The 13,698-nt window shown below is 41.5% G+C and overlaps 1 protein-coding gene across 1 annotated transcript in view; it reads left to right on the top strand.

The window, feature by feature from the left end:
• cacna1c (calcium channel, voltage-dependent, L type, alpha 1C subunit) overlaps window positions 1-4,312 on the top strand; it is a 179,217-nt gene extending 174,905 nt beyond the window's left edge. Inside the window, exons 48-54 of the mRNA XM_070929300.1 lie at window positions 1,859-1,987; window positions 2,098-2,234; window positions 2,375-2,472; window positions 2,647-2,743; window positions 2,964-3,072; window positions 3,197-3,356; window positions 3,830-4,312. Coding sequence (XP_070785401.1) covers window positions 1,859-1,987; window positions 2,098-2,234; window positions 2,375-2,472; window positions 2,647-2,743; window positions 2,964-3,072; window positions 3,197-3,356; window positions 3,830-4,312 — 1,213 coding nt within the window. The remainder of the gene's footprint in view (window positions 1-1,858; window positions 1,988-2,097; window positions 2,235-2,374; window positions 2,473-2,646; window positions 2,744-2,963; window positions 3,073-3,196; window positions 3,357-3,829) is intronic.
• Window positions 4,313-13,698: the final 9,386 nt, after the last annotated feature.

Raw genomic sequence — 13,698 nt, 5'->3', positions numbered from 1 at the left:
ACTGTAATGAAACATCTGAAAGCTCATACTTATCTCCCTTTGTTATTCTAATAGCTCAGTACATTTGGTGTACAATTGTGGAGTATTTCGTTAAAACAAAGCACACTGTACACTGCAAACTAATGTTACGCTGTCATGGTTGCTCTTTTCTGTTTGCCATTAGAGGCAGGGGGATGTCTGTATATAGCTACTGACAAGACTGCCATGAAATCTGCTGCTCTTTTGATTCTAATGACCCCTATGGCCTTTCCAATAGCACCACCCTCTGACAAAACTTAGCCTTGTTACTGGCAAAGCTATGAGAACATCAAAATCGTTAACATGTTTTATTCCTTCGTGAAGAATCATTGCAGCTTCCAGGCATTGGCTAGTGGAGCTTTTGACTTCTGTTTTTGATTACAAAATGTTTTGATCCTAGAGGTTTAGCCTGCATGTATGGAATGGGGCCCACTGAAGATTAAGGTCTTTGGTAAAGGACACCTTGGTTACTCATTCACTTTCCCTGTGTAGAGAAAGTATGTGATCTAGAATTAAGTGCTCCATTACAGGCAAAGCAAAGTATAAGCTTTCCGATGCACTATCTCTTTGGATTTGCTTGGTTTAGCGACAGGGAAACCTCCACCCAGCTGGAACTCCCAAATGGAGTGAGCTGGATCAAACTCATCCAGGACAGTCTCAGTCGGGTTTTAATCAAATGCAGTTCTAACCCAGAGTTTGCTGTGGAGCCCTTAAATAGCTATGGATTAAAGGGACATCTTGACATTTAGAAATTTGATTTTGTTTTTCTTTGTCGGACAGTTCATAGAAGAAGTTTATGTGCTGGTGCCTGAAAAAAGACAAAGAATAGTTAGTTGTATTTGTGAGTGTTCATCATTAAAAATAATTGATACCGCTAACTGCAAGCTAAGCAGTTTGTTATGACTCTATGACTTAATTTGAAACACAACCATTAACAAATGGTTTTGGAGAGCTGACATATCGTAGCCTTTAAGCAAACAATCTGATGAAGGAGAAAAGATTAAACTTCAAATGTCAGGGTGTCTCTTTAAAGCTTAAGTCTGGAGTATGAAACAGATGTGGACAGATAGGGTGACAAGACATCTTTTGAATACAAAGAGAATACAGTGTAATACAGATTATATGCAGTTTAGATTAAGCTAAATCTCTCGGGGGAGGTGGGTGTGGGGGGGGGGGGATTTCAGCGTTTAAAGACAGTTAAAGACGTTCTTGTGTTTTCTGGTAACAAACTTTTGTCCAGGTTAATGTAGGCATTGTGTGCCATCCACTTCTTAAGAGATGAGTAGAAAAGACAGCATCTGATTCTAGGACTTTATTGGTCTTCATTTTAGATGATGAGAACAGCATAAGAAGTACCTGTTTAATTTCCCAGTAGGCCGACATTCAAATACTGCTCTCCAAGTATTAGCTAACAACATTAGCTGTTACGAGCCATTATCTTGTCTGCCCTGATCTTTGTTTTTTAAAGATGTCTGCACCTCAGTCGTGCTATCAGTTTGTCATATTCCAGGTGCTGCCTTTGATGCTTTTTACCATTTTGCTTTAACAAAATAGTTGTAATTCCCACCTGCTTCTCCTCCTTCTTTTCCTCTTGCTTTTCCTTCTCCTCCTTCCTCCTCTTTCTTTTTACTACATTCAGTAGTTAAGCCTCAGTGGGTTTCTCAGTCTCTCCTTCTAAGCTCTTCTCTAAGTTTTTTTTGCTAATCAGCTGCTTCTTTTTTTCTGTGTGTTTATGTTTACATCTGTCTGCCTATTTGTCCACCTGTTTTTACGTCTGTGGTCATTTTGTTTGTTTGTTTGTTTGGGTTGTGTGCTTGTTTGTTGGTTTGTTTGTTTGTAGCTCGGACTCAAGTGACAGCCGTCTCCCAATCATCCGAAGAGGCGAGGGGTCAACGGAGGAGACGTATGATGAGAGCTACGGCGACGACAGGGAGTTCCACGAGGATGACCACTCACTCTCCTCTGACATGTATTGTTGAAACAGACACACATAACAATGTAGTTTTCACCTCTAAATGTTATTAGTTTGGGGTGTGTCTTTCATTTACTCCTCTTTGTGTGTCTGTGTGTACTCATTAGGCTGGTGTATCATGATGATACATGTAAGCAGTTGACTCCCATGGAGGAAGGAGAAGAGGTAGAAGACAGAAGAGGAGGAGGAGGAGGAGGAGGGTGGCAGTCTCCCAGGAGAGTCTTCCTCTGCCCCACTTCTCTGGGTGAGTAGACACACGTGCAGATAATAATTTTTCCTAAAAGTATTGGTACAACTAGTCCGTTCATGTGAATATAATGCCTCCTTTTTCTATATTAAACTCATTTTTACATCCTATGTGCATATTTGTTGCGTGTATGTCAGGGCGGAGATCGTCCTTCCATCTGGAGTGTCTCAGGAGACAGTCAAGGCCAGATGTCTCCCAGAAGACAGCTGTACCGCTACACCTTGTACATCATCAGGTAGAAGATGACCACAAAATAAACACAAACATACTCTTAGACACTTAGATGCTCATAAGCAAGTTGTAAATTCAGTATGTGAAGTTGAACTCCCAGCCATGCTGTGTTCAGCAGACATAATCCTCCCCTCCTTGCTCCTCTCTAACACTCTCCCTCTGATCTCTCCTCCTCCAGGCTCTGGCAGTCGCAGGGTTGAGTCCTCTGCTAAGAAGGAGTCACTCACCTACCCTCTTCAGCCGGCTGTGCTCCACGCCTCCAGCCAGTCCCACAGGTATACTGCATCCTGTGCACAGATCAAAGGCCAAAAAGCTGTTTGTCAAGTATTGGCAAAAATGTGGCATTACATTTGCTCGGCAAGCACGATTCCACTGAATCCAGAATAGTGAATTTTGAAGTCCATATTATTCTTGTCGTGTTGCAGCTTTGTCATTGTACTTGTTGAGATAGGTCTGTTCTCCTAATTGTAAATTCTCCTGTCTTCGTTTTTCTAGCCCATGGCAGTGATGCCTCCTACCAGCGAGTGCCCTCTCTGCGGCTAGAGGGCTCCAACTCCCATGAAAAGCTCAACACCAGCTTGCCCTCTGTCAACTGTGGGCCCTGGTAAGACTAAGTACCTTGAAAAGAACTGTTACAGGTCACAGAACTGTCCAAGTAGCAGTTATGTTGATTCTTATGATACTGTAAGAACAATGATGATAATAAAGAACAAATGTATTGCTCCTAGGTACAGCGACAGTAATGGGAACAGCCGGGTGCCCAGTCCCAGCCCCAGCGTGTCCACATCCAATCAAAGACCACGGCCGGTGTCGCTCACGGTGCCCTCACTGCTGGGAAAAGACTCCAGCTCACTGTGTCACGGCAGCGCAGGCAGTCTGGTGGAGGCGGTGAGTCTGTGTGTACAGGAGCTGAAACAACCCTAAGTTGTGAGGATTTGCTCTGTCTTACGTCAGTGTTTCCCAACCTGAGGAATTCAAATTTGAATTCTTATCTTCAACTTTTGCTTTTTTGTGAAATATTGGATAGTTTTACCTCTTTGGGCCTCAAAAATGTTCAAATGAGACAATCTGAGAGGTTTAGAGATCAAAACATATAATTTTAGACATCTGGCATCTGTGATAAAGGGTCGCAAGTAGTCCCTGCTTCATTTTTAATTTAAAACACACAATTTGATGACGTCCCCTTTGGCTTCAGGAAATTACCATTGCCATTTTCTACTATTTTATAGACCAAATGATCTTTTTCATACTACATTAAAGTTGACTTTTCTCTCCCACTCCCTCCATTCCATCCCCCCATTTCTCTCTATCTTCCTCCTTTCCTCTCTATCTATTCCTCTCTTTCCCATTTCTCTCTCAAGGTGCTAATATCAGAGGGTTTGGGTCATTTCGCCCAGGACCCGTCGTTCATCGAGGCGACTAAAGCCGAGTTGGCCGACGTCTGCGACATGACCATCGAGGAGATGGAGCACGCCGCCAACAACATTCTCAACGGCAACAGCGCCACAAACGCCACATCCAGCACCTCCTCCACCTCCCAGCACAGCCCCAACGGCAACCTCCTCCCCTTCCACACAGCAGCAGCAGCAGCAACGCACAGGGACCGAGTGGTCAGCGAGGGCGGGGGAGAAGCCGGAGGAAGCAGAGGCTCCGTCCACGGGCCGTCCTCAGTGGAGGAGCGGCAGGAGCTGCTAGCAGGGGGGAGGGGACGGGAAGAGGAGGAGGAAGAGGCGGAAGGGAGGGAGGAAGGGCACCACAGAGGCTCGGTTGTGATTGGAGGAGCGCGGCAGAGGAACAGCGGGCTGTTAGAAGACGAGGATATGGAGTGTGTGACGAGTTTGTAAGAGTCGGCTTGACGGGTCCGATCGGCCAACTGGCCCCTCTGATATCATCAGAGACTGACGTTTGTCAGTGCTGGATAACAGCGCCGCAGCTGGCTCTGTCTGTCCCCGCCCCTCACACACACATATATACACACACACTGTCTGCCTCTCTGCCAGACGTAACTGCTCTGGACATTGGCGGCCAGTGACGCAACCTTAAACACCTGGTTATGACTTTGTTGGTTTATATGAGTTTGTATGTGTGTGAATGTTTGTAGTAAAGTATACCACACTATACTCGATACTATCTGAGTGCCGGTGTGTGTGATCTATGATTTTCTCTATTTGTACGTGTATGTGAGTTGCGTGTGTTCTCCACACGTGTGTGAGTGTGTCTCTAAAGTGCCTCACAGTTTTATCATGTCCTCAAAGTGTGAAGAGCAGAAAAGTAGAGACAAGCAAAAAAAAAAGCGAGGGGAAAGTAGAGATGAAGGAAAGGTAGAAAGGAAACAACAGAGGCAGGAAGTCCTGGACTTCCTGCAGTCGACATAGTGTGTTTATTGTTTTCATTTCCTCTGCCTATTTGGTGTTGTGTTATTGTTGTTTGTCTGGCCGCCATGAAGCCAGGTAGGGGACAGCAGACCAGCTTGTGGGGGGGGGGGGTCAGTTAAGGATTAAAATCTGACCGCACCCATTTGAGGTCAAAGGTCAACTCCTCCTTCTTGGTTCACTGATGATGAAGCGCTGTATTGAGTAAACGGGGGCGAGGAAAACCCTGTTTGAAATCTCATTTCTCTTCCTCTTCCAAAGCTAAGGAACCTTGGAGCACAGCCCTGCCAGCCTGGGGGTGGGATTAAGGTGACACGCCACCCCTAGCCAAGGGGGGGAAGGATTTGAGGGATGGACCAACAGCCACCACAGGGCTGCTGTAGGGGGCCACGGGCAGAGAGAGACACTCTCTGGCCAACAGGAAGCTAGCCAGCTCTTTTATCCACTGGTCAATACGACGCCAGCGAGAGACATACTCACCTCGTCCGTCACCTTGATCACCTTTCCGTGTTGGCTACACCCACTTCCTGCCCAAAACAGGAAATGGGAGGAGCATTTGGTGGCTAAGCAGAGACAGCAAGCCCCCTTTTTCTGCCTCATACCAAGCCGTTCCTCACTCCTCCCTCTCTCCTTCCTCCCTCCTCTTTGGTTATTTCACCATCCGTCTCCCTCCATTGCTGGGTTTTTGCTTTTTCAGCCCTCAGGAGGTGAGTGTGTCGAACAGGGCAACAGAGACGGAGGGTGGAGGAGACACCGGGAGTGATCGATTGAAAAGAAAAGACTCTGGGCATGGATCTACAGAGGACCTGTCCGTCAATCAACCTCACTTCCCTCTCCAAGACCCTCCTCTTCCTCTCAGCGTGGAATCCTATTGGATTTGCTGCCACACACTCTCTCTACAGACCACGCCCACTATGTATTTAACAGTTCAATATTGTGCAAAACTGGCTAGCCATGACTATTTTGTTTTATATTCATGATGTTATTGGTTTAATTTATCCTTGATTTGTTTGCACAATCGGGGTGCTGGTCTTATAAATGTATTTTTGCTCGGTTTATTTTAGGAGAATTTTAAGAGGTTTTAAGTATCGAAGCAGGGCGTAGTGTTTGCGTGCGAGTGTATAACTATATTTGTGCGTGCGGGTGCGTGTCTGCGTTTTAGTACAGGATGTATGTGTGTACGAATGTGTGAGATAGCGTGTATCTAAAAGGGGGGTCTTTCTCTCTGTCAGTATGCACCTTTTACAGATTGTATCTATTTATTTATTTATTTTTCCCAGAAGAGAAAAAAATGTGTGTGAGGATGTGTGTGTGAGGATGTGTGTGTGTGTGTGTGTTCGAGAGGTTACTTATGTATTCTAAAAAGCTGATTTTAAGCCTAGACAGTAAATTAAGGTAGCATTACAAGTATGGTTTTGTGTGTGTGTGTGTGTGTGTGTGTGTGTGTGTGTGTGCGAGGGTGTGTGTGTGTGTGTGTGTGTGTATGTGATAATGGGCCTCCTTAACACAGGGTTAACATGGACAGGCATGCTTCCAAAGCTTTGTGATTTCTTTAGCACGGTTTTTACTTTTTAGCCAAGCTGCAGAGTCAGAAGCCACTTTATCTTTGAAAATGAGTCATCACATAACTTTTCTTTGTGTTTCTGTTCAGAGGTAGTCAGGCGTGAGGTCTCCAGCGAGGTCAGAGTGACGCTTAAGTTTACAGTGGTGACGAGTTTCGGCATTGCAGCTTGGCCCAAAGGTAACAAGCCTTTTGGCAATTGCTGCTTTTCTTCTTTATGGTGGATGGTTGCTCTGAATGGTAGAAGCACCAACTTCGTACTGCCACAGTGACGCCTCGTGAATGAACTGGGTGATGACGCCCTGATCGCTCGGCTGTAACGCTCCATAATCACATGATTTCATCATTTAATCGTAGTTTAAACTCCAAATGAACTATTAGGGCTGGTGTACAGATGCTGCAAGACTTCTGAATCACTTCTCTTTGTCTGAGGTCTGCTCATATCACAAAACATTATGATTTATTGTCATTGTTAGAAATAAAACAGGTCCCTGCCTGTAATACCATTTACTGGTAAAACTAAGTTCTGAGAGTTATAGTAAAGACAGGACATTTACTGGTAAATGATAAGATGTGATAATTGCTTGGTTAACGTGATAAATTATTGGATATAGATCAGAAAACTGTCAGCTTGGAGGGAAGTTGCGTCCTGGATGATCCCCTGGTGTGAGTTTTGTCGTTTCATCTTCTTGTAATGGATTTTAGGTAGCATGCTGACAAATTTTTATTGACCTTTTCTCTATTAAGGCACATTACACAGGGCACAGGTCTCTCTTTGGTATTGTATCTTCTCCAAAAAAAAACATTCCTAATGTCAGTATCACATCCTTTGTACCAATTGTCACATTTATTAAATGACTTTATAGTATTTAAAACTGAAATTATTCAATTCAGTTTTCTAAAATGTTATTTAATAAGTTATGCTAGCCACTGAAAATTTGGAAAAACACACACAATCCCGATGCAAAGTCAACTAGACACTAGGATAGTATTGAAAGTCTGTATCTTTCCAGACCAGCGCTCACATGCAGATAGACCTCAGTGGATGTCAAAACAGCAGGAAAAGATTTTGTAATAAAGTAAATTTCATGTTAAGGTTACAGCATTAAAAACTGTACTTTTAAACTCTCTTATTAGCTATAAAACAATCCACATATGTTTCAATGGTCAGGGCAATTCAGGAAACAGTTGTTTCAAAAGACAAATTCTTTAAATTATCTCTGAAAATCTCACTTTAAAAGACATTGAATTCCCACATGTCAACTTATAGCCATTCGTTTTCACTTTAATTTAACATTAAGGACTAACTGCTGAGCCCTCATTCCTACATGTTAAGCAGAGCAGGTTTTTGGCAGGGAAGGGTTATGCATGAACACACTGCCATACACTGCATCCTGTGCCAGTAACAGACTTCTGACATTATTATGCAAACTAAATGTGAATGTTGAACGTGTTTTCAGTGGCAGTGCTATTGTTGTTTTGTGGTTATGATCATCCAGCAAACCCTGAAGAAGTCTGTGTTGTCAAAGGAATACCCTCCCTGACATTTAGTCTGTTGTTGTTTTTTTCCTTTGGCTTCATATAATATCTTCAACATTTCTATCTTTCTTTCAGTCATCCTAAAAGCACCTCATTCAAATAGTTCTGTATTGAAATTACTCGGTACCATAAGCTAACAGGCTACTTTGCGGCGAGTGGCTCAGTGTCATTATAAGCTGCTTTTTTACAGTTAAAGTCAAACTTTAACTGTAAAAGTTAGGAAGGCAAATTTAGGTGTGGTCAAGCATGTTATGTGCAGGGAAGCATCTGGGTTCAGTGTTTTAACCTTAAAAACAGCGCAGTCTCTCTTAGTGCTTTGGTTTTTGTTTCCACACTCTGTTGGATCAGCCCTGATAAAGTTTATCTAACAATGAATTTGAAAGACATAATGAGTTTTCCTCCTGGTTACTTGATGATTTACTGATTACTATTAGGTCTAAATCCTCAATGATAAATGTAACCAGCAGGCACCTGAATTGTAAAGTAGTAGTTTTTGCGTCAGAGCTGCTACAGAGGAGCCAGTGAGTGTCTGCTCTCTACCAACCATTTTGTCAGCCAAGATAGCAGCAGCTATGAATGTCTCTCTCGCAAGGCAGTTTTGATAGGAGACCATGTAATGAATGACATTAGTTACTTTAATGAATCCAACACAGAAACATTCTCTGACTTGACCAAGTTAAAATTAGTATGGTAAGATTTCCACAAGGCTGTTTACTGTCTTTTATGATCACAGCCTTAAAGTGAATCACAAAAACATTCATAAATGTTCAGTATCACCTCCAGCTTTGAGGATAAAAGAACATAGGTAATGCATTCAGCTCAAATCCTTTATGTATTATTATTATACTCATATAGAGTAACCCTGCATGTCAGAAGTGCCAGGCTCTGTTGTGTCTGTTTAAAGGCTCTTTGGTTTCACATGCCGGCCTGTGGTGCCCCCGTGTGGAGTGGAGCAGCATTGCTGTTTTTATGTTACATATGAGTTAGCATGAACTACGAGGTGTTGTGTTGCAGTATATGGTATGAGTGGGTGTAATCCTGCATCCCACAAGATATGCAAAAACAATGCAATAACTATGACTGTATACTAGGTTCCCGAAGTAAATATACTTGTGAAAGTAAAAAAAAAAAATCAATATCATGACGATGTATTTTTTTTTCTGTTTGTTACATTTTTAAGTAAACTCAGTGGTTTCCATGCCAGAGAAACCTAACATACTTGAAATCAGGTACATTGCAGTGCAGTATAGTAAAGATGTATTTATTTATCTTGTTGGATCTGCATCTGTGGTCAAAAATGTGTATTGAGACGGCGACATGAAATTGGTGTTTTTGCTCGTGGTTTAACTTTCCAGCCAGCGGAGAATGAAAAAGCTGATCATTTAGTTTGATGATTCAGCAGCAAAAACAGCTAACTTCACCTCCCTGACTCAGTGTGTTTTTGACTGTCTCCCTTTCTCTCGTTTATTTCCAGTTAGTTCTTAAATGGATTGAGCTACGTGGGTGTTCCATCAGTATTGCATGAGGTTCACATGTTGACATTGAGCGTGCCAGGTTTTCAATTTTGCAATCGTATTGTTTTTTATCAGGTTAAGTATCAGATCACACTATAACAGCGTAGCTATTTCTATTTAGTGTACATAAGATTAAAGTCAGTATTTCTTGGACAGCAGTGGAGGGGTGTTTGGAAGGTGATTTTGCATATCTTGTGTCTTATGGGCTCTTGAGTTCATTTTCTGATTCTTAACCCTGAGAAGGCCAGAGCTCATGTTCATATGATTGTCGAAAGTTGAGAGCAAAAGCAAACTACAGTATTTTTACTCCCCAGTTTAGACAGGCGTCACTACTTCTTTGATTATGTGTTGCTACAGTCTCTGTCTTCAACTTCTATCCTTTCCTCGTCTGACATGTGGAAGATGGACCAGTGGGAATAATTTGTATGAAATGGACCAAATTACCCAGAAGTAGTAGTTTTTTACAAAAATATTGGTGGCTAGTGTTGGACACAGGCAGAAGCACATACACACTTTACTTCTTCTACTTAAAATCCACATGTTAAACTGAAGTCGTGTCCCAGTTCCATACCACACACTCATCCTGAGCAGGTTTTGAGTATTTAGTGTGTTCACGCTAAAGTGACAAAATTTGGGGGACTCACGAGATTAAAAGAAGAGTGCTTCCTCTACAGACCCTCTATCATCTCATCTCAAAGTCACAGTTTAATTGACTTTGGACGCTCATGTGTCGCATCATTTCCTGTCATTAAAAAATGGTTAAATATGCTGATTTCTTGTATACCAGCTGCAAAAACATATACTATAAAGCTTGGTATAAAGTTATACTGTTCACTAGTAGTGTGTAGTGTGGAATTGGAGCACAGCATGAGTGTGTGTTTGTCTTGTCAGTAATAGTCCTTTTTAACAGCTGACATTTTAGCCAGAAAACCACAGGTGTAACTAATAACCTTAATCATGGCTCATTTCCATTTTGGTGTTCCAGTAAACCAGCAAGCACCAAACCACGGCTGAGGAGCTGGAACCACTAAATGGAACGTAGCCATTATTAAGGATATTAGTTACACCTGTGTTTTGTAAGTCACATTGTCCACCGTGAGAGAAGTCTATGGTCTCCGCCTCGCTGTCGATAGTTAGGAGCCACTTCATCAGGCTGATAAGCTGCAGCTGTGTGTGCTGCCTCCACCCACAGCTACTTCAACTAAAACCACGCCCCTCTGCCGTTCATATTCACGTCGTTTCCTCAAGTGAAAGCAAAGAGAGAGAGAGAATAAAGGTCTGGTGTCTGATAGACGGAGGACAATCTAGTTGACGGTTGACGACAATGAGAAGCAGTGGGTGTTTTGCCCTGAGTAAGAATGTTGGAGAGTATTTTTTGGGGATTGCAGAAGATTTTATTTCATCATGTTTGAATTTCAGGGTGGTCTTAAGTTCTGACATGGTGAATTATATATCCAAGTAATGTTTTATGTGCATGGGTTTCTCTCCCTAGGGATATAAAGTATTGGTCCTATGTGAATGATAATATCCTTTGTCTCACCACTAGCCAATGATTGTATATTTTTATATACCATATACCATTCTATAGCAAGATATATATGAATATATAATATTTAATCACCAGAATGTTAGAGTAAGGAAAAGGCAGGACACTTATTTGGGAATGTAGTTGTTGAAATATTGGAAATGTGTTATATAGGCCTACTGACTGAGGGTCAGTATGAATTTCTTGAACAAAGTCCCACTTTATTGACTGTATTTCTGACCAAAAGGAACCAGCAGGGAATAATGTAGTTCTATTTACTGAAGAAGAAACATATGTTCAAGCTGATGGCATATACACGATGGGCTTTGAGGTCATTTCACAACAGGCTTGGATGATTCCCAGACTATGTGGCTTTTCAGTCCATACAAATACGGCTTCATTTAATAATCATTAGCTGCAGAACACAAATAAGACCACTGGAAATGTCTTTTTTTATTACCAGTGCTGTCACTCCACAGTAGGTAGCTCTTTTTTCAACTTTTAAAGACAGTAGGTTGTAGAAATGAATCACTCCTTAAAATTTCACAATTTGACATCTACTTTAGGCAGCAGAGATCTGAAATCTAACATGCGTATGTTTGTTTGTTCAGTGTGCTGAAAGACATTAACCTACCAGCAACCTGTCAGTGTAGGTCAGAGTCTGGACATGTTCCTACTGTAGCACGGAGAGACCTGTCTCTCTTTCACTAGACACACACACATATACACTGTACACTTTTTCAAATGCATAATTTAAGCTATTAAAGACATCTAACCAAAAGAAATCCACCCATCAAGGACTAGATCTCCCTTTGAGCCATGAAATCATGTAGCTTCTGTTTTTTTCTTCCAAGAAAGGAATTAGAGGACTTGAACTACATCTGCGTAGAGAAATTCTCATTGAATGCAGACAGCAAAGTAAAGACTTTCAGTGGCTGACCAACGAAATCATTGTGTGTGTTTATGCAGCAATGAAAGATGAAGATGTGTTGGATTGATCTAAAAATGAAGTTCATATTCTGCATCTGGACAGTGACAGTGATGAAAAAAATATGTAATGTTTGTGTGGAGGAGCTGCTGTACATCAGTATAAGAAAAGATCATCAACATGCTTTAACAAAAATAGTATTTTACACATATATACTATTTAAAAAGTTTTATCCTAAACTGTACACAGATACGTGTTGCTCATCAGTTGATCAGAGAGAGTGAGCCTGTCTCGGTCACTCTGATTTCCTCATGTGGATCTACTATTATTGCAACAGATGCTCGTTATATTTTCTTGTAAACAGAAGTGTTTGTTGATCATTGTTTGATCCTGACAAAAATATTTTAAGAGGACTATTTTCAATATAGATTTTATTTTCCTTTTTTCTAGGTAAAAATCAGCACAGCCTGTTGCTGTAAGAATCGAATTAAATCTAATTCCAATACAAATGCCCTTTTCTGGAGAAACAGGAGAGGATGGCCTCTTTGTTTTTCTGCTGTACAGATGTTATTTTGACGTCAGTGCTGATGAACACTTTGGGAAATGGAACAGGAAGTGAAAGAAGGGGATATATTATGAAATACAAGTTTGTATTGCTTCTATTTTAGATATTATATATGGAAAAACTATATCTAAATTATAAGATATTAAATGATAGTTTGAAGCTGGACTTTGCAGAGGATCAAAAGAAATGCCCAGATCAGGTTCAGAGTTGCCACACTGTTAAACTCTCTGTTTTACCATCAGTTGAATGTTTCCACCAGGTTTACAAATCAATAATAAGTTTGCCTTTGTCTGTTTGTTGCCAGTGCAAAAGCAGGATTTTTGTGAGAAACAGAGTACATGCAGTGGGATTACAATGATCTAATTACAAGATTTACGTGACAGAGGAGCAGTAGTGAAAGAATCGTAACCAACCCTCCGCATGCTGTGCTGCACTGGCTCACAGTAACACTCACACATGTATGTAAAGTCTTCACCCATCAGTCTTGGGATGGTGGTGAAGGACAACAATATGACTTATTTACAACCTTATTCTTTTTTCCTGGGGCTGGTGAGCCCTATAATTAACCAAATAGATGATATTTGATGATATAAATTGTCGGCTAGTTAGATATAATTGTTGTAGCAGCACCTACAGCAGTACCCCTATGTGAACATTTAGGACGACTGTTAGTATTGTAAAGACCTTGAAAGCCTCGTGTTTATCACTCATCCCTTCTCTCACTGTTATCAATAATAAATCGTAAAGGAGATCCCTGTTTGCACATATTAGAATATCACAAGTCTCGACACAGAGATTGCTCTTTGTGTTTCACCCGCAGCCTGTGGATTGAGGAGAGGAGTTCTCTGTACCAGCTAGTGTTTCTAACAGTGACTTTCTTCAGGATATTACTTCAGCAGGTGTGGCAGCAGCAGCAGCTTTATGAAGCAGACTTTCTGTCAGTGGTTCTGGTGTTGAAACATAACAGAACCATGAATGTCTCTGCCTCCCTGCATCTGCTACTTCTAACTTTACTGATGAAGAGCTACTTAACATCACACCATGAATGATAATGATTTCATCCCTTGAATGTAGGACACAGTGATGCTCAAAGTTAGAGTTCAGCTACTGGTTTGATATTTTCCCTTTTTTAACAGCCCTTAATGGAAGAAAATGTTTATCTCTCTCTGTTTTGACCACCACAGACATAAAATCTTATTTGACCTCTTTGCCGACGCATAGGATCT

This window comes from Enoplosus armatus, chromosome 22 (assembly GCF_043641665.1).
Source record: "Enoplosus armatus isolate fEnoArm2 chromosome 22, fEnoArm2.hap1, whole genome shotgun sequence".
NCBI classification, from domain to species: Eukaryota; Metazoa; Chordata; class Actinopteri; order Centrarchiformes; family Enoplosidae; genus Enoplosus; species Enoplosus armatus.
The sequence above is the reverse complement of the archived record's forward strand: the minus strand, read 5'-3'. Positions and strand labels throughout refer to the sequence as shown.